The sequence below is a fragment of the Condylura cristata genome, unplaced genomic scaffold (genome assembly GCF_000260355.1).
Source record: "Condylura cristata isolate star-nosed mole 26May11 unplaced genomic scaffold, ConCri1.0 scaffold00034, whole genome shotgun sequence".
NCBI classification, from domain to species: Eukaryota; Metazoa; Chordata; class Mammalia; order Eulipotyphla; family Talpidae; genus Condylura; species Condylura cristata.
This window is the reverse complement of record NW_004567135.1, coordinates 11,683,454-11,705,724: the sequence shown is the minus strand read 5'-3', so window position 1 is coordinate 11,705,724 and position 22,271 is coordinate 11,683,454. Positions and strand designations below refer to the sequence as shown.

The 22,271-nt window shown below is 50.8% G+C and overlaps 1 protein-coding gene across 1 annotated transcript in view; it reads left to right on the top strand.

The window, feature by feature from the left end:
- The window catches only part of CRACR2A (calcium release activated channel regulator 2A), a 52,578-nt gene that overhangs the window by 5,613 nt on the left and 24,694 nt on the right, over positions 1-22,271 (top strand). Inside the window, exons 4-7 of the mRNA XM_004692854.2 lie at positions 2,886-3,032; positions 14,024-14,114; positions 16,145-16,240; positions 18,541-18,728. Coding sequence (XP_004692911.1) covers positions 2,886-3,032; positions 14,024-14,114; positions 16,145-16,240; positions 18,541-18,728 — 522 coding nt within the window. The remainder of the gene's footprint in view (positions 1-2,885; positions 3,033-14,023; positions 14,115-16,144; positions 16,241-18,540; positions 18,729-22,271) is intronic.

Genomic DNA, 22,271 nt, shown 5'->3' with positions numbered 1-22,271 from the left:
CCATGTGGTCACCTCCGGGGCAGGCGGGGATCGAACTCATGCTGAAGTGGCTTTAGCTTCTCTGTGCTGTGCTTTAACCCGCTGCGCCACCAGGGAGGGCCTTTCCAACCCTTTTTCCTGAGAAACGTAATAATCTTCCTCCCGGTCCCTGCAGGGTCAGGGCCGAACCCCAAGAGCTGTGTCTGGGGCTTCCCACCCCCACCTGCTTGCCAGTCTTTCCACTGGCTCCTCCTTGGAGCCACCCCTGGGTCTCTCTGCCGCCAAGCACCCCTGCCACCCGCTACCACAGGGTGCCCCCGCCCCCACCGTCTTCAGCACCGCGTTCCCCGTGAAGGCATGCGCTGTGTCCCTGAGCCAGACCGAGGCTGTTCAGGAAGCTTCTTCCAGACTGCCATTTGGATGCTCAGTAACTCAGCTGACAGTTCTCCACAGCCGCACGTGGCAAACAAAGCGTAAAACCCCACTGCTCTCTCTTTTTTGGAAAAACGTGCTTGGGAATAAAGAGATGTGTGGATATGAGATCTGACATTTAAAATGAACTGAAATGTTAAAGTAAAACAAACTAGTAAAGTAGAAGAAAAACGATGTTGGAGCTGGTGGAAAACAGACGGTGGCCTCAAAACACGTGCAGCACCTTCGGGTCTCCCCACTCCTCACACTCCCTGCTCTTTCCCCTTCCATTTGGGGGCCTCTAGGTCTTGGGTTTGGTGTTCGTCTCAGGAGGGGTGAGGATGACTCTGGGGGAGGGAGAGGGGGAGGGGAGACTAAGACTGATCCCTGAGCTGTGGAAGATGGTGAACAGCGACTTCTGGCCCCGGGGAAGTTAACAGAAGAAAGTGGGCTGAGGGTGCACTGTGAGGGGCGTGGCCCAGACTGAGACCCCAGACAAGGACACGGGAGGCTGTGAAGTATTCTGAGGTTTTTAAGACTCACCTACCAGAGTGGCTTGTGGATTGTTCCAGAAGTAGGATGTGGCTTGATTGACCTCCCAGAACCCCCTGGTCCCTAGAATCTCCTGTATCCTTCCAGCAGGGGCAGCATCCATGGGGTCCAGAAGTCCAGCACTGACATCTGGCTCTCAGCTTTGCCAGGTGGTCTGAGTGATCGAGTGATTGGGCAGCTCTGGGCCTGTGCTTATTTCCATGCATGGTGGGAGGACTTGTCCCTACTCCGGAAATCTGGGTGCGGAGATGTGGCCATGACTAAGTGGGTCAGAGAGCGAGGGCTGGGGGAGGTGGGTGTGCAAGTCTCCCCGGGGCTCTGGCCCACTGGCTACTCTCCAGGTGCCAAGAGGAGCCTGGCAGGTGCAAGCAGGCAGACCAGGCTGGCAGGGCGCTTGACTGGCTATGCATTTGTATTCATGAGGGACTAGCCTGCCATGCTGGTGGGAAGCCACCCTCTCTCTGAGGCCCTTTATTCTCTGTATTCTTTGCTCCATCTCCATTTTATGCAGCAGACAGCCACAGCATGTTCTATGTGGGAGAACTCGGGAAACAGGGAGCTCCTTCTTCTCCCTTCTCTTGTTTCCTCGTATTCCCTCACACTATCCACTTCAGTGCTGGTTTTCAACAGGTGGTATGTATTTGTTGGGTAGATGATTAGATGAATGTGTGGATGAATGGATGAACGGATGGACAGATGGCATGGATGGATGGATGGATGGATGGATGGATGGATGGATGGATGGGTGGATGGAAGGGCAAGCACATGAGTGGGTGAGTAGATGAGTGGATGGGTGGATGGTCTAGATGAGTTGATAGATTTTTGGATGAGATGAGGGAGGAAAAAAAGAGGGATGGAGGGATAATTAGACCAGAGGTAGGTTCATTTCTCAGTGGGTCTCCACTGGGTGCAGAGAGCAATGTCCCAGGCATAATGTTAACATGGGACTATCAAGCATCCCGTCTGAAGCAGGTGTCTCAAACACGGTGCTTGTTATACAACTCAAACACATTTTTCTTTATCCTGAGGGTTCCTGGTCATGGCTACCCTCAAGTGTTAGAGTTATAGCATTTAATGGGGTACAAATCAGATTGCTTTGTGGCTCAGTTTGCTCGTGGACGGTAATTGCTGAGTTTTCCTGGAAAAGAAGAGCAGAGTCCTTGGCGTGGGTCTCCCTGCCGCTCCCCTGGCTGGCCAGCACCCCTGTGCATTTCCATGGCTGTGCCACACACACGCCCAGTGTCCTGTTGAGGGCAGGTGGGGGGTCTGGGCATATCCCTGAGTCTTTGTCTCTCCACCTGCCTCTTTTTATCTTCTGAACCTGTTCCTTCCTTTCCATTAGCCTGTCAGTCACTCCAGTGCCACTGAGCCCCAGCGGGGGCTGCATACCCTCCTCTGTCCCCCGCAGTGACAATTGCCTTCTGCCATCCATCAGATGGCAAGTCCTTACCTCTCAGCTGTGAGCAGCCTCCTTCCTGGGGCGACCAACCTCTCCTTTGTCCTCAAACGCACCGAGCTCGCATCCTCCCGACTTCTCCCCAACATCCTGAGCCAGACCCGCCGCATGGCTGTGCAAGCTCAGAGCCAGCTGAGAAAGACAGGATTGCCGAACGGTCCAATGTGGCGGTGACAGCGGCTAACACAGGGGACAGACAATTGTGAGTCTGACTCCCGGCTCCATCATTTGCCATTTGGCTGGCATGACAGCTTACTTCCCCTTCCCCATCTGTTTCTCATCTGTAATTGGTCAAAGACCCTGCCTCCTAGGTCACCTTGAGGAGAGAGCAAGCAAACAGATTTGGTGCATCTAGCAAAAAGCAAGTGCTCAATAAATGTTTGCTCTCCTCTTCATTATTACAGGGGCGCCCTCAATTTCACATCTGGGTACCTCTGCACTCCCCAGAGACCCCGTTTCCACGTCAATATCCCTCTTTCTCTTGCAGTGAAAGTGACGTCAAGCAACTCTGGCTGCAGCTGAAGAAGGATGAGCCTCACTTGCTGTCCAACTTTGAGGATTTCCTGACCAGAATCTTCACCCAGCTCCAAGAAGCTCATGAGGAAAAGAACGAACTGGAGTGCGCCCTGAAAAAGTGGGTACCCTGTCTCTCGTGCTCCCTGTACACACATGTGAAAAACAGACCCAGAGCAATTGCTCCTGTCTGTCCTAGAGCCTGTGACGGCTCCAAGCCAACTGGAGGGGTTAGGCCTTGTGGATGTCACCAAGGTCTGATGCTCAGACCTGGCTTACACAGACCCGGCATGTACCGCTTCCAAAGCTTTCATGACTGACACACTGGAAGGGATACTTCACTTCCACACTGCATGTAGAAGTGAGAAAAGATTCGTGGAAAGGGGTCGTCCCCTGTTCCCTGAGAACAGCTGTGGTGTTTTCTATTAGGGTTTCTTTTATTCTCTTTTATCAAAGAATAAAATCCTTGGTCACATCTGTTTCTGAGGGATGCGTGGCCAGAGAGGTGGCCGGGAAGAGCCCTCGCCTGTCAGGAGTCAAGGGAGAAGGTGGAAACCCCACAGGGGTGTACTGTTTTCATGAGACTCCACACAGATGACCCGGTGGGGTCAGGTGATTCTGGGGTGTCTTCTAGGAGGTGGTTTGCTGGCTTGGAGGGAGAGGATGTGGTGTCGTGTGGGGGCTCCTGAGACCCACCCCTTCCCCAGGCTCCCCCGTAAGCTGCTTCTCAGGGCCAAGCAAACACTTAGCTCCACCTGGAGACCCAGCCTCTGTCCCAGGAGAAGGCAATGACAGCTCAGTTTGCGACCATGTGTCCCGCCCAAGGCTGGCACATGGCAGCGGCCATGGTCCCGGGGAGCATATTTGAAGAGCATTCACCAGGCTCTCGGCTAAGCTAACAGAACACCAAGCACCCGCTGTGAGGGGTTCATGATCACACTGATGAGGCGGAGCTTGTACCCATAAAACACCCCCACAAAACCTTCCAGAAAGTTCCCTTGTTGAAACACTGGCCAGCAGCACCACTGGCAGCTCGGGCCTCTGCTGCCTCCTCCTGTAACCACACACTCGATTCTTTCTCCCACAGGGCGGGCCCAGGGAGAAGGATCATGAAAGGTCAGGCTGACCTCGCCTGGTCAGGCAGGAGGGAATGTCCTGTCCCAGCTCCCCAAGTCGGGTAGTGCCCCCCAGGGTTACAGGTTTGCTGGATGAGCAAGGTCCCACTGGCTTCCCCTTGCACTCACCTCCAGGCTCTGGGAGGGAGGAGGGTGAAATGAGAGTGAGTGAGGGGCCTCTTGGTGGACTTGCGAAATGCTGTCAGCAATCCTGATCTCCCTGCCACAGGTTTCTTTTCTTTGCTCTCAATGGGACTAGGAGCAGGAGGCAAATCTGGGACATTCACTCTCCCCACGCCTTGTCCCGTAAGCAGAGGGTGAGGGAGCCTGAGGTGTGAGCTGGAACCGGGGCTCAGTGTTTGTCGTGTGTCCAGTGGTGGTAGCCACAGCCTGCAGGGGGAGGGGAGGAGACCCAGGTCGAACACGGGAGACCCAGTCTCCATTGAATTTCCAGGGTGAGGTCCACTCCCTGCATCTCGGGCCGCCATTCCTCTCCAAGGAAGTGGGGACCAGGTTGCCCCCCAAATAGCTCTCCCCAGCATCCATCCTTGGAAGCTCAGAAAACTTTACATTTTAGCATGAGGCATGTAGTTTAGACTCAGGAAGAGCTTGGGCCACCAGACCCAGGGGTCGCTTTGCCATGGAAACCACCCCCCACCAAACACACACACACACACACACACAGAGTTACTTTTTCTGGGGGGGGGGGGAACCTTGAGCTCTCCAGAAGCAACACAAAGCCCCTGGAGGCAGAATCCTTTTGCCAGAATCACTGGGGGAGGCCAGGGTCCCACCCCGAGGGGACCCATGCCACTCTCTGGGATGGAGACTCGAGCTGCGTTTATAAATTGTCCTCAGCTGAAACCTGCTAGATAAGTGGACCCATCTGGGCTCTTTCCAGAATCTAACCCAGGGTAGAGAGAGGGTGAGCAGGGCCACTTTGAGCTCTTTGAAGAAAAATGACTTCTAGAGCAATGAGCTCTGCCCATTCCTGGTGGACCCTCTCTGCAGCTCTGAGACCTGGGACCGCCCAGGCTCCTGTCCTGCCAGGACAGTCTGCTCTGAGGTCACAGAGCAGTGTGACTAGTGACCCACAGTCGGCCCCAGAGCTCAGCCACACTGCTGTCAGGATCCACGCCTCACCTTGCCACCTTTCCTTGTCTAACTGAGTCAGGCCTCCAGCAATTTCTTGGAGCTTGGGGCATCTTAAATGACCATCCCTGCCCAGCCACTATCCAAACGCTTTCTGTCGAGGGTCATTTCCCTGTGCTCTGGGGTGGTGTCCAGGCAGGGAAGGAATGTGCCCTTGCCTGACACACAAGCCCCATCTCTGCCACCCAGATTCCTGAGCCCAGGAATCAGAGCTCTGGGATGCAGAGCTGCAGCAACATGGGAGTCTCTGGGGGAGAGGCGTCCCCACTTCCTTGGCATTCCCTTCAGATGGGAGCAACTAAAGTGTCATATAAAGTGATATGGGATATATGTTTTTATGTCAGATATATGTCATATAAGGTAAATACAGTACATATAGCAGGTGGCTCTTTCGAAGAGCCCATGAAAGAACTAAGCTGCGTGGTTCTCAGATGCCAGCTTACTTCAGAATTACCAGAACATCATCATGACCTAGGGAGATTCCTAGGTCCCCCCACCAACCCACCAACCTTCCCACCCACCTGGAGAATCTAAATCTGAATGTCTCAGGGACGAGACCCGAGAATGTACCTCTTAGCAGGCCTGGGGGTGCAGATGCAGGCAGCCACGGACCACACTTTGGAAATGCTGTCTGGGGTTTTCTTCCAGGATGTCTCATTTTGCAAAAGGGACACCTCAGGGTGCCTTTCCAGTCTGTAATTGCAGTCCTACTTTGGGGGGTGAAGGTAAGATCAGGGGATGTGTCTTAACCCAACACATGTCTTCTAATGGGGTGTTATTACCTGGGTAGAAACATGCTGTTACATTGCCCTGAGAGCATAGTGAAAGGTGAGGACAGTCTGCTCTGAGGTCACAGTAGGCACAATTTGTAAACCTGACCAGTGAAAAATGGCTCACTTTATAGGATGGAATGAAGCTGGTTGGTTTATCCAAGGCTGCAGAATCTAATTAGGGGGGACCCATCCATCTTGAAAATCCAATTGGTGATTTCATAGCCTTTGCAGAAATTTTCTACAAACTCTTAGGTTTTCCTTTAATTCAGCTCTTTTAACGGTGTGTGAGCAGACCCGAGAGAGACTGCGATGATAAAAGAGACAGTGATCGAGATCAGCAGGCAGTTAGCAAAACTGCCCTGATATCAGGGCAATAAGAAAACCCTCATCAGGATTTTCTAGTCAAGGCATCTCCTTGCTGTTGGGAGACTGCAGTTGCTTGGAAAAGGCGGCAGGGGGCGGTGCTGAGTCTGAATTCCTCTGCACCTTCTCCCAGCCACAAAGCCAGGGGAAGCTGAAATTGCTTCCATTTTCTTTCCTGGCAAATAACTGACTGGCTGAGACTTTTAGTGTCCAGGGTCTGGCCATGCGTGTGGAGAGATGTGAAAAGGGAGTTAGGCCCCTGACCTTGGCCCTCTCCAGCCAGGTGGTGCAGTCAGTGCAACCCTGTTTCTTGTTCCGATCGTGTTTCCCCCAGAACCAGCAGACTGGAGATGGATCTGAATCGTTACCAATCCTGAATACAAACCTGTGGGGTTTTCTGCTTTAAACCTCAGGGTTCTTGGGCAGTGCAGTGTTGTGGGTGGAACATGGGCTGAGAATTGAGGTGTGGGCTCCCCTCTGTACTGAATCTGAGAATCTGGGGGGCCACACATGGTCACTTCACTGCCTTGACCTCTCATTTTCTTCATGTGCAAAACAAAGAGGTGGAGAGCACTTCATAAGCTCTCTGTCTTCCCCAGGGAGGGTTTTCTCTTTGTGACTTAGCCTTTCACCAAGCTTCTCAACTAGACATGAGTATCAGAGTTCCCTGCCCAGGCAGAAACACTTGGAATCACAATGACCACTCCCCAAAGTCACTGGCCTATTCTGAAGTATTACCTGAGTTCTAGCTCCTGTAATTTATCTGAAGTGTAAAGAAATACCATTTGTTCTGTCCAGGGTCAAGACTGCACCTTCATTTAAGAAAGGAAGAAGCTCCTTTTTTTCCTGGAATTATTTTAACACAATGCTAGAGGGTTGACCAGATGACTTTCTGAGCCCCTTTGAAATCCAAATAGATTTTGTTCCTAAAAGGAGGCAAAGGACAGAGAGAAAAGGAAAAAATATTTAGACCAAACAATACTTTACAGCAGTAAGGTCTTGGCTTGTGTGTCATTAGCTAGAAGCCCAGTGGAATGGAGTATTAAAGTTTTACTCTAGTGTAGTACCTTAATTCTCAGTGTGCAAAACACTTTGTGAAGGTTAATTAATTTTCACAGTCCCTGTGGGAGGCTGGCAGAGTAAGTTATTGCTAACTACATCTCACCTTCCAGCTCCCTGCAGATTATCTGTAAAGGCCTCTCAGAACCTAAGCCTTGTATTTACATTAGAATTACTATTTCCTCACCCTCCTCCTCCCCACCTATTCAATTCTCAGATCTCCGGATAGCCAAGGCCACATGCAGGCAGCACACTGAGCTGCCACAGCCACACACACCAGGTGACATTCTGTCCTCTAAGATGGACCTGCACTTTTCATCCTGTCTTTCAACAGGACTCATTCACCCCTGCTCTTACAGTATCCTCAGGAGGCATTTGCTGGCTCTACCCTTCACTTGCTGGGTTCCTTTTCTGGACTCAGTCTTCCATGGTTTTCCTCCCAAGGACTCTACAGTATCCTCACCACTGAAGAAGGGGACTGTACCCCCAGAGTTACTGGCCACCAGGCCCCAGGAAAGCACTAGAGGGGTCTTACTTCATGCTGCCAGCCTTCTGCCTGACACTTTCCTCCATGCCACTTGAGTGCCAGAATTGGTGCCTAATCTTAAATGCTAACATGGTGCAAAGACCATTCCTTACATCTCAAGTTACTTTAGCCATAGTTTTCCATTCTGAAGGGCTTAACCAATGATTTTTAATGTTGGTGGTAATGTTATGGCTCTCTCTTTCCATGTTTAGTATTCTCTACTAAGCTACCCCGGGCATGTCTTTCCGTGTCTCTATTCCCTAGTGCTTCCTCATCTCTGCATCCCTGCATACAACATTTGCTGAGCTGCTACCTCATTCCCCTTCAGTTTCTACTTGCCCCTTAGCTGAAACCTGAAGGAGGAGTAGAAACTCTCCAAATGGGGTCGGTAGACCCCTGGAGAATCAGAGAACTCATTTAGTTAGAATTGATTAAATGCAAGCTATCTGCTACCTATTGTACTATACTTTCACATGCATTTTCTGATTTTATCCTCACAACTTCTTTCTAAAGTAGTTATCTCCATCTGATTTTTCTAATACAGAAAACCTTAGGCTCACTGATCAATGAGACTTGTCCAAAGCCAGAAAGCTTATAAATGTCAGAATCGGGACTTGAACCAAGGTCTTCTAACTCTGTGAACTGAACTCTGAGTCAAACACTGCTGTCAGCACGAGGGTTATGATATAAATGACCCTGGGATATATGAGAGGAACTCTCTGGCCATCTCATTTCTTCCAGAGGAAGGAAAGGATGCATATTATTTATTACCAGTGCTTACTCTGACTGACTCCTTTATATATGCGTTCCGCTGTATCCTAAGAACTTGTTTCTTTCCTCCCATCTCTTTCATCTACCTCTTTTCTGTCTCCTCTCTCTCCTGTACCTCAAATAATTAGGCAGAGAATGAAATACTCAGATAAATCCTGTCCTGGGAGGTGAATATTTGAGGATGGCTAACAGAAGGCCAGTTGAATACTTATGCCCTTATGTTATTATAACTTAGCTCTATTAAAGATCATTGTCCTTGACTGGTTCAACAGTGTTACCAATGGTTCGAATAGAGGGGGGTAAGGGAGGCTACTTTGCAGTAATAATAATTAAAAAAAAAAAAGGATTTATCCACAAAGTAGATGCAACAGATGTGAAACTTTATGCATTAAACAACATGTCATCAAAACAAAAGGCAGGGTTTGAGAAAAACAAGAAAAATTTTGATAAAGATAAGACTTTAGAGTACTTTTATAAGCTTTAACAAATTTATCTTAGATTTGACACATTAAGTTAAAAGTACCCTAAATGAGGGCCTTCCCTGGTGGTGCAGCGGGTTAAAACACAGCACTGAGAAGCTAAAGCCACTTCAGCATGAGTTCGATTCCCGCCCCAGAGGTGACCCACATGGCGCGGCAGACCTCTCCTGACCCGCCCGCTGCTCCCCTCAGCAGTGTACTTCATCAGTCGGCCTGTTCTGCTCCCTGCTCTGTCTCTGGGGAATCCTTCTACCACCCCTGCACCTCTGGCCTATACCCCAGTTCTGTATTTATAAATAAATAAATCTTTTTTTAAAAAAGTACCATAAATGCAAAGAAGTATTTGACCCCATCTGCCAGCAAACTTAAGAGATGATGCTGAATTGTGTAAACTACAATGGAATGCACATTCTTCTTATAGGAGTTATGCAAACATTGATAATGTTTTGGCTATGAAGGAAAGATTAATAGATTCCAAGACAGTAAATACTTTAGTATATAATACAGTAAACTAGAAACCAATAGTTTGTATGTATTTTAAAAAACACCCCCTTAAATAATCCTCAGATAAACTAATTAATCCAAACCAACATCTAGCTTACATTATGATTAAAATTTTGAGGTGTCAACAAAAGTTTGGAAGGTCATAAGTACACCAGTGATCAGTTGGGATCCATTAAAATAGTGACAGGCTGAAACAATGACCTGGGTCTAGTGACCACAGAATCTAACAGTTACATTTGAGATCTTACTCTTGTGTCCAAAAAGCCAATGACAGAAGAAGGGAGAAGATACATGATTCAGGAGCACCATCATTAAATGAGAAGACAGTCACATGACAGATGAGTTAGAAAGTTGAGTTGACATACAGGTCCAGCATTCACCAACATCAGTGATGATGTGACTGTCAAGAAAAGTTAATATGATCTTAGGCTGCATGAATAGATAAGCAGCCTAACTCATCAGATTTCATACCCTGGGCATTCAGTTTGGTGATCCATCACTTAATCAAAGTCCATTCAGAAAGGAATACAGGGAATAGTGAAGGAATTTACACACACACACACACACACACACACACCCATGTGACACCTGGCTGGAGAAGTGGACAACAAACTCCTTGGAGTCTTAATGATGTTTTCGAATATATGATATTTCTGAATGTACTTTTTCTTACACTGTTGTTAATTTTTGTGCAGTATATGATTCCTCTCCCTCAGGTGTGACAATCACCACAGTCCTCCACTATCTTCCCTTGTGCTCTCTCCCCTCTCTTGTTTTTATCCCTCCCCCAGGTGATGAATGTTTATGCAGAGGAGGGGAAACTCATGGGAAGATGTTTCTCTATGAGCCAGAATATTCCAAAGTTGAAAGAGCTGCTTAGCGATCCAGAACATTCCGTATTCTAACCTGATTTGGATTAATACTTCATAGGGATAGTGTGGATTTTGACAGGATTTTGACACTGGGAAACATAGGTGGCAGGATCAGATACACCTTCCAGCCCTGGAATTCTTCAATTCCCTTGGACTCTGCCATTCCCAAATAGGGTCCGTGGGCTCCTGAGTTTGGTGTCCAGAGCCTTAAATTCATTTCTTACAGGTTTGCAGCATTAATCCCGTGAGACAGCATAAACCCAAATGAAACAGTTGTTGAGATGAAACTGAAATGTGCCAGCAAAGACATACTGTGTCCGACCGAGGAGTCCAGAGTAGGGGTTTCGGGGGGCCAGAGGAGATGGGGAGCACCTCTCAGCAGAGGCTGCGCAGCCTGTGTTTGTGTACATAGGGGCTCTAAGTGCTTTTAGAAATCGAGACTCCAAAGATGTATATGGGAGCAGACGTGACCGGGTGCCCTTCACGCTCCGGCGGAGCGACACGCGCCACAGGCGTGTCCTTTCAGGGCCTTTTTGCCGTCTTGCTCCCAGGGCCCCTGCAGAGCGCCCCGCGGAGGTAGGCACTGGCGCTGCAGCTCCTGGCACCGCGGGTCTTGGGTGGATGAAGCTGCCCACAGGGGGTTTAGCAACTGAGCTCTCTGTTCTCCCTCTTCCTGATTGCCTCTGGCCCTTTCGGAACCCAGGCACCCTTTATCCCTGAAACGGAGACTCCTGCCCTTGGCCCTCTACAGCCGTATAATAATTACCCTTCACTTTAATTTAGGGCTTTACACCTCAGACACTTTCCCCGGGGGCTCTCTTGTTTGTTCAACGTGACAACGCTGGTGGAGCATGAGGAAGGTGCTGGCTTCTGGCCTGGATTCTGAGGAGAGAGGGCGTGTCCCAGGTCAAGCGGAGGAAATGCCCTGGAAGCCTGGTTTTCTGACCTCTGAGCTGCTCTAGTGGTTGATACGGTCTGAATACGCTCCCATTCCTGGGGTTTGTGTGTCCTCACCGCGTTAGTCATGAGCCCTCAGCCACCCCCCTGCCCCCCACCCCAGCCCCTGCCTGGGCTCCTCCTCAAAAGCGTCCCTCCTCTGGGTAGTCTGGCAGGAAGCCAGCTTTATTCAGAAGCATCCCCAAAGGTTTGGTTCTGTGCCTGAGAGGCTCCACCCTGGAACCAGGATCACCCATGCACCCCAGAACCCCAGGGCTTCTCTGCAGTGGATCCAGTGTTGATGAGCGAGAGTAGGGAGGAGAAAGCCCAGGGGCCTCATCTGTCTCGCCTGCATTTGTTTTGTCCCCGTTTGCAAAATTACTGACTCCAGAACTAGCACACTGACACGTGAGCTGGAAAAACATAAGTTTATTAATTTAATCAAATGGAACTTAGAAGAAAGTTAATACAACACATTTAATGATAGTATGGAGTGGATGCTCTGCATGGTTATTAGGCAGAAATGGTAAACAGTGTATATGAATGACTGTAATTAGCTCTGCTTTTACCAGAGCCAAATCAACAGTTAAGTTTCTCTCATCTCACTTTATTAGTTCTCCAGTATTTATATAGCTGGAATAGCAGTCTCGAGTTTTCTGTGCCATCATTTGCCATCTAGCATCTGAATCTCTGTGCACAGGAAGATAATTCCAGGGGCTAAGAGGAGCCCATCTTTCTTTCTGAAATTTCCTTCAAGCTGTATGCCTTTCTGTCCCTGAGGGGTCTCTACCCAGCGGCATGTGCCTTTGCTTGTTATTTCCCTCCAAGGTTTTCTTGTAATTGTTATGGGTTAGCTAAGAATGAAAGCAACAACCCAAGACATCTGTCATTTTCCAAGAAGGCTTTGCTGTTTGCAAAGTGATGGTTAACAAACCAGGATGCGGAGCTGATCGGAGAACACAGAGCCAATAGTGGAAGTCTGGGGAGCTATGGCCTTATGCCCTGCACACCCTGGAGATGGTCCAAGCAAGTGTCTGGGCCTGGGGGCACAGTCAAGGAAGAGAACTCAGAGGCTGGTGCTCTGACAGGTTTGACCCTAACCAGGGGACTCACCCCAGTCTTTCGTCTGCTCAGTTTTGTTGTTTCCGTGGTCTGTACAGCAACCGACCTAATGGCTCATAGTCACTGTACATGGCACAAGTCTTGGTGATGGTGCCCAGGAGGTAGCTGGTGAGGAAGGCAATGCCGCCTCAGCAGCAGGGAAGGCTGGCACTGGCTTGGGCTCTCAAGGGAATTAGAAACACAGGGAGGTAGAGGTTAAGATGGTAGAAGGCTCAGGAGCATAATAACATTCCCATCTTTGGTGATGTTTTCAGACATCTCCGCAGTACATTTCAGAACTGACAACCAGCGCTGTTTGCTCAGTTGTTAAAATCTCCTTATTTGTCTCAAAGGCAAAGGGGCTTCCAGCTTTTGGTTTACAATGATAAGAGCCAAAATGTATATGTGTTCGATGCTCAAACCAGGCTTGAGACTCACGACTTCAGCTTCTTCCCTGGAGTCAGAAGTTCCCTTAACAGGGGAGAAAGCAGACAGGAAGTGACACGCAGAGAAAAGATATAAAGATGCAACTCCCTGGCCACGTTAATGTTTCGGGGTGATAAATTCCAGGCTCAGTTCAAATGCTAATACCTGATCCTTCATGTTTGAACCTGGAGGAGCATCCCAGGGAGGAGCTATTCTTGGGAAAGAGGGGAGAACCTCCCCAGGGGTGACCTACAAACGCTGTCCCTGTCACATGTCGAAGTGGGAGCAGATCGACAGGTGCCTGCTTTCTGTCGTTAGAGCAGGGGAGGATGCTGAGGGCGGGGATGAGGCCATCCCACTGGCATCTCCAGCCTTTAAGCAACCGGACCCCTCTCACACTGTCTGCCAGAGTCAGCCCAGTGTCTGAGAAGATGTTAAGGAACTTGAAAGGAGTGACCCCTTCCTTTGCTGGGGTGAGGGAGGGTGTTGGTGGTTAATCACTATGGAATCTTTTGAGATCTAATGAGAAAATGTGTCATACAAACAGCTTTAGGAGACTCAAGTGCAGCAGTAGACAGTAGCCAGGTGGCCAGGTAGAGAGAAAGCACGGAGTGGGGAGGCGAGAAACAAGAAACTAAGCAGAAAAGAAGTCCACAACGTGTAACTTGATGTTGCCTGGTGCCTAAGGATCGTCGGGCAATAAGGATGGTGAGCACAACAGGCCAGGAGAACAGGGTTAGAGCCAAGCAGAGTAGAAAGAGATGGAGGCAAAACAGCTCTGCCTAGGGACACAAGACCCTCTGGGTGTGACGCCGGGAGACAGCGGAAAGGCCTCAGCAGCCAGAGTTGGTGCCGCTGCGTCTAAGTGGCCAGTTAACCCCGGGGCACCCATCCTGTGCCTTTGCTTGAACTGACCCCTGCGGACACCCCACCACCCACGGCTTCAGATGGGGTTCTGGTGCCTGAGCTCCAGCATTTCGTCACTGTGGGGGAAAGCATCTCGGGATAGACCTCATCAATCTTTCCTCTTCCCAGGAAAATCGCCACTTATGATGAAGATATCCAGCGTCTCTATGAAGAGATGGAGCAACAGATCAAGAGTGAGAAGGAGCAGTTTCTCCTGAAAGTAAGAGTCCAATCCGGGTGTGCTTTTGAGGGCCAGGTTGACATACCAGCTGCTCTGACTACCTCCTCCCAAAAGAAGGTTGAGTCGCCTCCACAGAGGGTTCAAACACTGAGACCACTTCCCGCCCGCCCGCAGCACGCCCTGAGCGGCGGCTGTCTCTACACCCTTCCCTCTCCACAGGCATGTTGCTTTGAACCAATTTTTAATGTTATGCTGTTTTGGATTAGCCACACCATGACTTCATTTATTACCCCAGATGTCGTTCAGACTGAGAGGGAGTCTAAATGCTTCCCAGAAAAAGCCTGTCATATCTTCCAGCTCCGGCCTCTGGAGACTCGTCAGTGTTAGACCTCCCCAGTTCTTTTTTGGAGCTGTGAAGCATTCTGGCTGTCCCTGCCCTTGACCTGGCTGACCTCCACAGTGCCCGGGGCTCATCGCTCCCCACTTAGCAGACCTCACTCCTGCTTTCTGAAAACGGTGGCCTTTTCCCCAAGCTCTCTTCATGCCAAATGGCACTGCATTGAGCAGGAGCATTCTCGGAACTTTTGCTGCTACTGCCAAGACCATGACTCGAGAGCAGAAGTCCTAGCAAGGGAAGGAGGCAGATCCCGGAAGCAAAAGGGAGACCATGGCATGGGGTTGGGCCGGGGGCGATCAGAGGGAAAACGCCAAGGATAATTAGCGTGGAGTAAGCTGGCCTGGCCTACCCCTCCACCTGCTTCTCCCTTCTCAGTATAAAATGCTTCAGCCTCTCTGCTTAAATGTGTGGCTCTTGTATCAACGGGGATGACAGCTGTGTCTGGTCACGCTGGCCAGCCTTGGGAGGAGCGGGCTTCTGCCTGGCCATGGCTCAGGATCGTGGCCTTAGTCTGTGGCAGCCTGTGAAAGGCCGGCCCCTCTGGCCAGGGCTGGAGGCCTGGCTCTACATTTAGCCGTTGGTTTGACCAGGAGGGAAATGCCAAGTCATGTGTCTGCACTGGCTCGGGCCCAGCGGCCCCTCAGTGCTCTGTGCGAAGGGCAGGCTGGTGCTCACGTCAGCTCCGACGTTCTGCGGCTGCTCCCCTCCCCAGTGGCCAAGCCAGGGAGGCAAGTTCCCTGGTAAGAATGTCAGGAGCAGGAACAACCAGGCATCCTGCTGCTGCCATCGAATGTGGTTGGGACAAGAGTCATCGCAGACTCTTCCAGACCCAAACAGCGCGCCAGGTGATGTCTGCAGGCCATAAGTCCAGGCGAGGCCCTGAGCCCTTGTGGGAGGGGGCCAGAGCTCTCTGACCCCGGCCTCCTTGCACTGAGGCTGCCCGGTGCCACCCCACCCACCACCAGGGACAGAGCGGGAGACCCAGGAGGCTGCAGCGACTTACACGCAGGTTACGATGCTTTTTTTCTCTCCCTGGGGCCTGTGCCCCCCGTACATCAGCAAGTGGACTGCTCTGGATGGTGGGGGGTTGTTTCTCTTCTGTGAACAAAGAAACAATGATCTAGAAGAAGAAAGCCAGGGAGCTGGGCCAGGCCCAGGTGAGGACTTATGCCACCGGACACCAGCCCGGGCTGTGGGGAGACCTTCCTGACACCCCATCCTTTCCTCTCTGTCCTACCACTGCCCTTCACCCCTGTGTTGTCAGGGCGTCGGCAACCCTGAGTGGGGAGCTGGGGAAGCCCAGTTCCAGGGTAGGCAGGGAGCAAGCCTGGGAGACTCAGTTGCAGGGGACATAGAGTCCCGCGTGGAGGGAGAGGTGCCCCCAGATTTCCAGAACAAGGGCAGTTGGTAGGATTGAATGACTGAATCCACCATGGATCCGAATCGCCACCCCACAAGGCCCTTCCACCCCCAGTTTACAGATGAGGAGACTGGGGTGAGGTTGGGGCCCAGCCCCATTCCAGTGTGTGCCCTCAACGCACACTGTCTCCACTTGAGGGGCCACACCTGGTCCTTCCTCAGCGCTGAAGGGGCCTTCAGGCGAATTCAGGGTGGGGAGATGGTATTCTTCCCAGGTGCACTGGGGCTCACGTCCCTCTGTCTGGCATGGCAGGACTCGGAGCGGTTCCAGGCCCGCAGCCAGGAGCTGGAGCAGAAGCTGTCCGCCAAGGAGCAGGAGCTGGAGCAGCTGACTCAGAAGCAGAAGCGGGTAGGCCTGTGTCGGCCACAGAGGGCCTGGCGCGCCCCTCTGCCTTCCTCTCTGGCTTCAGCCCACTTCTGCTTTCACTAAGGCCTTTTCAAAAAAAAAAAAATTATTTATTTATGCATATAGAACTGGAGTACAGGCCAGAGGAGTGGTGAGTGAGAAGATTCACTGGAGACAGAGTGGGGAACAGGACAGGCAGGTCTACGAAGTGCACTGCTGAGGGGAGCAGCGGGCAGGTCAGGAGAGGTCGCTGTGGCATGTGGGTCACCTTTGGGGCAGGCGGGGATCAAACTCATGCTGAAGTGGCTTTACCTTCTTAGTGCTGCACTTTAACCCACTGCATCACCTGGGAGGGCCCAGGCTTTTTTTTTTTGAACCTGAGAGGAACCATTTAGCAAGACAAGTCACAGGTGATGGCAAGATCAAGCCTTCACAGCTCAGGGCTCCCGGCTTAGGGATTCTCCCTAAAGGCAATGCAGACGCAGCTGAATGATGCCCTGAGCCTCCAGGACACTGAAACGACCTTTGTCCCTACATCCTGTCTAAGAGAAGAGGGGTTGTTGAGGACATGCAGCTTGCGGCGGGGCTGCAGACAGTGATGACGTCCCCCACCAGGGTGGCCACGGACGTCTCAGCTGGAAGGAGGTCTGCAAAAGTCAGTTTATCCAGCTCTGTCTCCCATGTGCCTGGACAAGGGTCCTCAGCCTCGCTGGTGACCCCCCATAGGAAGGGTGCGGAGCTGGGGGAGGTGAGCTGGGGGAGGCAGGGCCCAGGGCTATGTCCTCTCACGATAGCTGGGGGACCCCAGCCAGTGGCCCAGGCAGAGCAATTGCCCATGCGAACCTCAGGCTGGCAGCCACTTCTGCAGAGCTGAGGCTCACGGGGAGAGGCCAGGTGCCACTTGACCTTGCGTTTGGTTTGTCTGGGCCTAGAAGGGACCCAGCTCTCCACAGACCCAGGCTCGCTGCTTCTGTTCCAACAGAGGGGGCTGTTATAAGCAACACATTACTATGCTTCAGTGCACCCCATTCTAAAGCTGGAGACTCCACTCCAAGGCTGCCCAACCTATGGATTTTAGTGTCGTTCCTTGCTGCAGCAAGACGATTTCAACCCCAGGACCAACCTGCTGTCTCCCCATTCACCCCACAGCCCCACCTCGCTCCCCTACATTTTTTGCCTCGTCACTACCATGCATTGGCTTTTACCAATGAGATTTGCCCCTCAAATGAATGATTGTCACTCGATTTAATTACTGCATGCTTGCTTGATTACACAGGAGCCTCTTGAGAATCACACAAAATTCCCTGTTGTAACTCCTTCCTCTTCTTACAGGCCACATTCATTAAACTAAATTTATTATGATATATTTGCTTGGTTTGATTTTTCCTCTGGCGAGAGGTTTGGAAGCTCTGCAAAGCACAATCATCAGCCAAGAAAAGCTAAGTGATAAAAATGCAGGGGTTTTGTTGCTTTAGGAATATAAGACAAGGTAGATGTTTGGTATGACCTGTTTTAGCCAGTGCCTAAGAATTTCCAGGATTTCCACCTAGCATTCAAAGCCCTTCTAGATGAAAAGAATCACATTTATTTAATGGAGAAATGAAATCGGGAATAAATAGCTTTATTCTCCATATTCAATATTGGGAAGGGTGGGTTATGAGGAATACCACCCAGCTGGTTTCCAAATGAATCAAGGGCCGAGGAAAAGAAATGGCCTTAAAAGACCACAGAAGGGCCCTCCCTGGTGGCGCAGCGGGTTAAAGCACAGCACTGAGAATCTAAAACCACTTCCGCATGAGTTCGATCCCCGCCTGCCCTGGAGGTGACCACATGGCGTGGCAGACCTCTCCTGACTGCTCGCTGCTCCCCTCAGCAGTGTACTTCATCGATCTGCCTGTTCTGCTCCCCGCTCTGTCTCTGGTGAATCCTCTCACCTTCCGCATCTCTGGCATGTACCCCAGTTCTGTATGAATAAATAAATAAATCTTTAAAAAAAAAGCCACAGAGGGATTTCGGCTGGCTCTCATGTCCACCGATGAGAGGGCCATGAAGCCACTGAGAAGATGACCACCATCATCATTTATTTTGGAGTGGGAGACAGAAATGCAGGTGGAATTCCCTTTCCTGGACTGCAGCCGCCCTGTCATCAGGAGGGAGGTACAAGCAGGAGGATGAAGCTCATAGACTCAAGGGTGGGGAGGAATAGCAGGCCTCCACTTGGGGGGCCAGGGTGCAGTGCCAGCAGGCTGCAGCCGGTGGGTGCTCACCCGTCCTCCCCGTCCTCCTCCCCCGTTCCTTCGCAGCTAGAAGGCCAGTGCGCAGCCCTCCACAGTGACAAGGATGAGACCAAGGCTGAGAACACCAAGCTGAAACTCACAAACCAGGAGCTGGCCCGGGAGCTGCAGCGGACCTCACAGGAACTGCAGGCCGCCCAGCAGCAGCTAGAAGGCCTCCAGGAAGAGGCCTGCAAACTTCACGAGGAGAAGGAGATGTGAGTGTGGTTCCGTGCACCCCTGCCCCAGCACCTGCTCTCCCGCCCCACCCCTGTGAGCCGCTGCCCCGCTCCTAGACCTGGCCATGGGCTCCTTGCTTCCTGTCCCTCTCTGTAGGGGTCTAAGCCTGGGCAGGCCAGGGCTGTGGCGCATTCCCGAGGACTGACAGGAAACATACAGCTCTGGAACAGTGACTGTGTGATTAGGAAGACATGCTATTCAAGCAGCAAATCTTAGGCCGGATTATAGAAAATGCTGAGTGAGCTGCAGACCATGCGTGTCCGTCATAGCGGAGAGACCAGGAGACTGAGGTGGCTGGGAGCGAGGCAGGGAGACGGGACAAGCACACGCCACGCCTAGGAAGACAAATCTCACTTACTCGGGTGAGACGCTCATCTGTGTTCCCTACACTTTTTCATTTGGCAAACAAGTCCTGGCAATGACTCGTGCCAGGTGCCATGATAAGCATTGATGTATCTCGCGGATGCCCGTGCCTGGTGTCTCTCAAGGGGCCTTAACAGCAGCCCACAGGCAAGCACCATTCCCCTCAGTGCCAGCAGCTCCGGGTTTTTAAGTAACTGTCCCCAGATGCTAAGTGCCAGACTCACCTGGTGCAGATGCCCTCCCCCCGTGCATAAGCGAGGCAGCAAGACTGGCCATCATGCATTCATTCCTCCACGCTCTCATTCATTCATGCATCTCCAAACTGTAACGGGGTGTCTGATCCCGTCAAAGGTAGTCGGGAAGCCTGCTTTCAGAGTTAAGAGTAGACCAACTTCTCAATGCCTAATGCTCACTCAATACCTGGCTAGCTAGCTAGTGCTAGCTCCCCTGGTTCAGAAGTGGAAGCCTATTCTCTGACTGCTGCCCAAATTTAGTTTCATTCCCTAAAGCAAGACATCCTGCTGTCTGGCTCATTTGTAGTGCCCTGTTTTATTTAGGATTGATGGGCGAGGGTGAGAGGGAGATGTGTTTGGATTTGGGATTTCACCTTAGGAAGGTATCTCTGGATATTCCCAAGTAGCTGACTTCAAACCACACCTCCATCCCTGTCCTCGGATGGCCTGGGGAGGGACAGCGTATTTCATTGCAAATGAGCTAAATCAGTTCCTCCTCATTGAGAGCAGGTCAACGAGGCATACACATTTAACTGCACAAACAGAACTAAGGATTCAGGCTCTTAAAATTCAATCAAGTTCTAAAAGCAACAAACATCTGAAGGCTCAAGTGTTAGAACAGCAAATGGAAATAAACAGCCGGGGCTGGAGTATCAGATCACAGCATGAGGATTCAAGTCTTTCCGAAGTCTTAACTTAATTAAACGAGCCAGAGACACGGTCTCTGGAGGGTGGGCATTGAACAAGAGGGAGGTGAGATATAAGTATAAACAGTAAAATTAAAAAGAAGATATAGAAAGAAAAAGAGGGAAGGCGGCGGGGTGGGGGAGGGGGAGATAGAGAAATGATTCCAGAACCTCCTCGACTTGTTTTCCAGAAGCTCAGGTTCTCTGGTGCAGCTGGAGCCCAGGTGAGCATGTCCTGTCCAGGGAGTCCGCAGGAAAGGACTGGAGAGTCTTAGCTTGTCCCCTCTAGAATAGAGCCCAGACAGGGAGGCTTGATAGGACCACAATGCTCTAATCCACCTCTTCATTTAATACGTGTAGAGGAAAAGCGGTCAGAGGTACAGTGACTGACCCAGAGGCCACACAGCTAGTGAGCACCAGAAGGCAGAGACAGATCTGCCACCTGCCTGACCTCCCTCCCCTGCTGACGTGTGGCTGTTTGACGCTGCGCTGGGGCAGCCAGGAGGAGAGAGAGCAGGGTTCAAGGATGAACAGACTCAGTCCTTTATCACAACTCCATGTTGTTAATGAATGTATCTGGCATGGATCGTTCATTCAAAAGGCCATGCCCTTAGAAAGAGGTTTCCTCCCTTAGCCTGCTGTGACCCGGGAGGGCCACTCATCATGGTTTCTTCTGGATTCTTCTAGAATGTTCTATGTGTGCATACACACACACACACACACACACACATACACTTTTCTTTTATAAAATACCAGCCCACTGTTTTCTGCATTTGCTTGTACTTTTCACTGCAACAGTACATTTTGGAGCGAATCTATAGCTCATCCTTCTCTTGATAACAGCCAGCAGTAGGTCCCTAAAGGCAGCCAAAAACCCCGTGCCAGTCACCACTACAAAAAAAAACCCAGCAAGTTCTTTCTTTTTCAGTTGACACATTGCCTAGGTATAAACTTTTAGAATGTCTAGGTCAGAAGAACTTTAAATTTGTTTAGTCAAATACTCAAGTATCATTTTTTCCTAACTTATAGTTAACATATGAAAAATCTGAATATGTGTGTGTGTATATATATATATATATATGTATATACACACACACACAATCACATATACAAAGATCCATAGATCCAAACACATGCATGTTTACTAGACAAATAGATATAAACTTGCGTCAGTATATAAGAAATGTGTGGATACTTACATGTGGATATATAACTCTCAAGTCAACTTGTGTGTATAGCAGAGGGATATGAAATGTCTTTTTAAAAGAATGTATGCATGCATACAAAACTGGGGTACAGGCCAAAGTATCGGGGGTGATTCCCCAGAGACAGAGTGGGGAGCAGAACAGGTAGTTCTATCGAAATGCACTGCCGAGGGGAGCAGCGGGCAAGACAGGAGAGGTCTGCTGTGCCACGTGGGTCAGCTCCCTGGTGGGGATTGAACTCGTGCTGAGTGGCTGTGGACAGCTTCATCGCCCTGAAATCCCTCGTTGATCAGGAGCTGGCAACGGGGCGCACAGTCTGAGACCTGGACCTCAGCTCTCCGGTGAGGCACTGTCCTTAGTGGGAGAAGCCACGTGCCGGCCCTTTTCCCTGCCTGTCCCCTGAGGAGTGGGCCCAGGCCTGGGCAGGCAGGCAGTCTTAGCCCCAGGCAATTCCACTAGCTCACGCAGAGCCAATCAGTGAATCCTAGGCAGGGGTTTGGGGACCCAGTTTGGATAATGGGAAATACTGTTTTCCCTCAAGTTGAAATTAAATATAATTGCTAATAAAATGTTAGGAATTTGCTGCTCTGCAGGAGCTGGGGAAGTTTTGTTGCTTAATTAGGATTATCTGAGGTAAACTTCGAATTTGATTCAGTTACTATCGTAAATTGACTTCATAATTATCCTAGGAAGCGGGGAGAAGCACAGATACCTCTTAAGGAATTGGGTCATCATGAGCTTGGCAAGGGGGCCCCTAGCCCCAGCAGGCTGGTGCCATTTCCGCCGGCTCAGTAATGACACGGATGGGCTGAGGGTGGCTGCCCTCACGCTGGGGCACCATCTAGGAGGCTGTGTCTTACGGGCTGGGAAGGCCATCTTTGGATTCTGTGCAGTGAGCTGGGGGCTGTTTAAAATGTTCTAGGCCGTGGTACAGATCAGACAGGAAACGCTGGAGGCAGAACTGTGCAGCCAACAGGGTTATTTCCCCATGTCACAGAATTCCGCCCTCCCTTTCCTGAGCGGTGCCCTGGCTC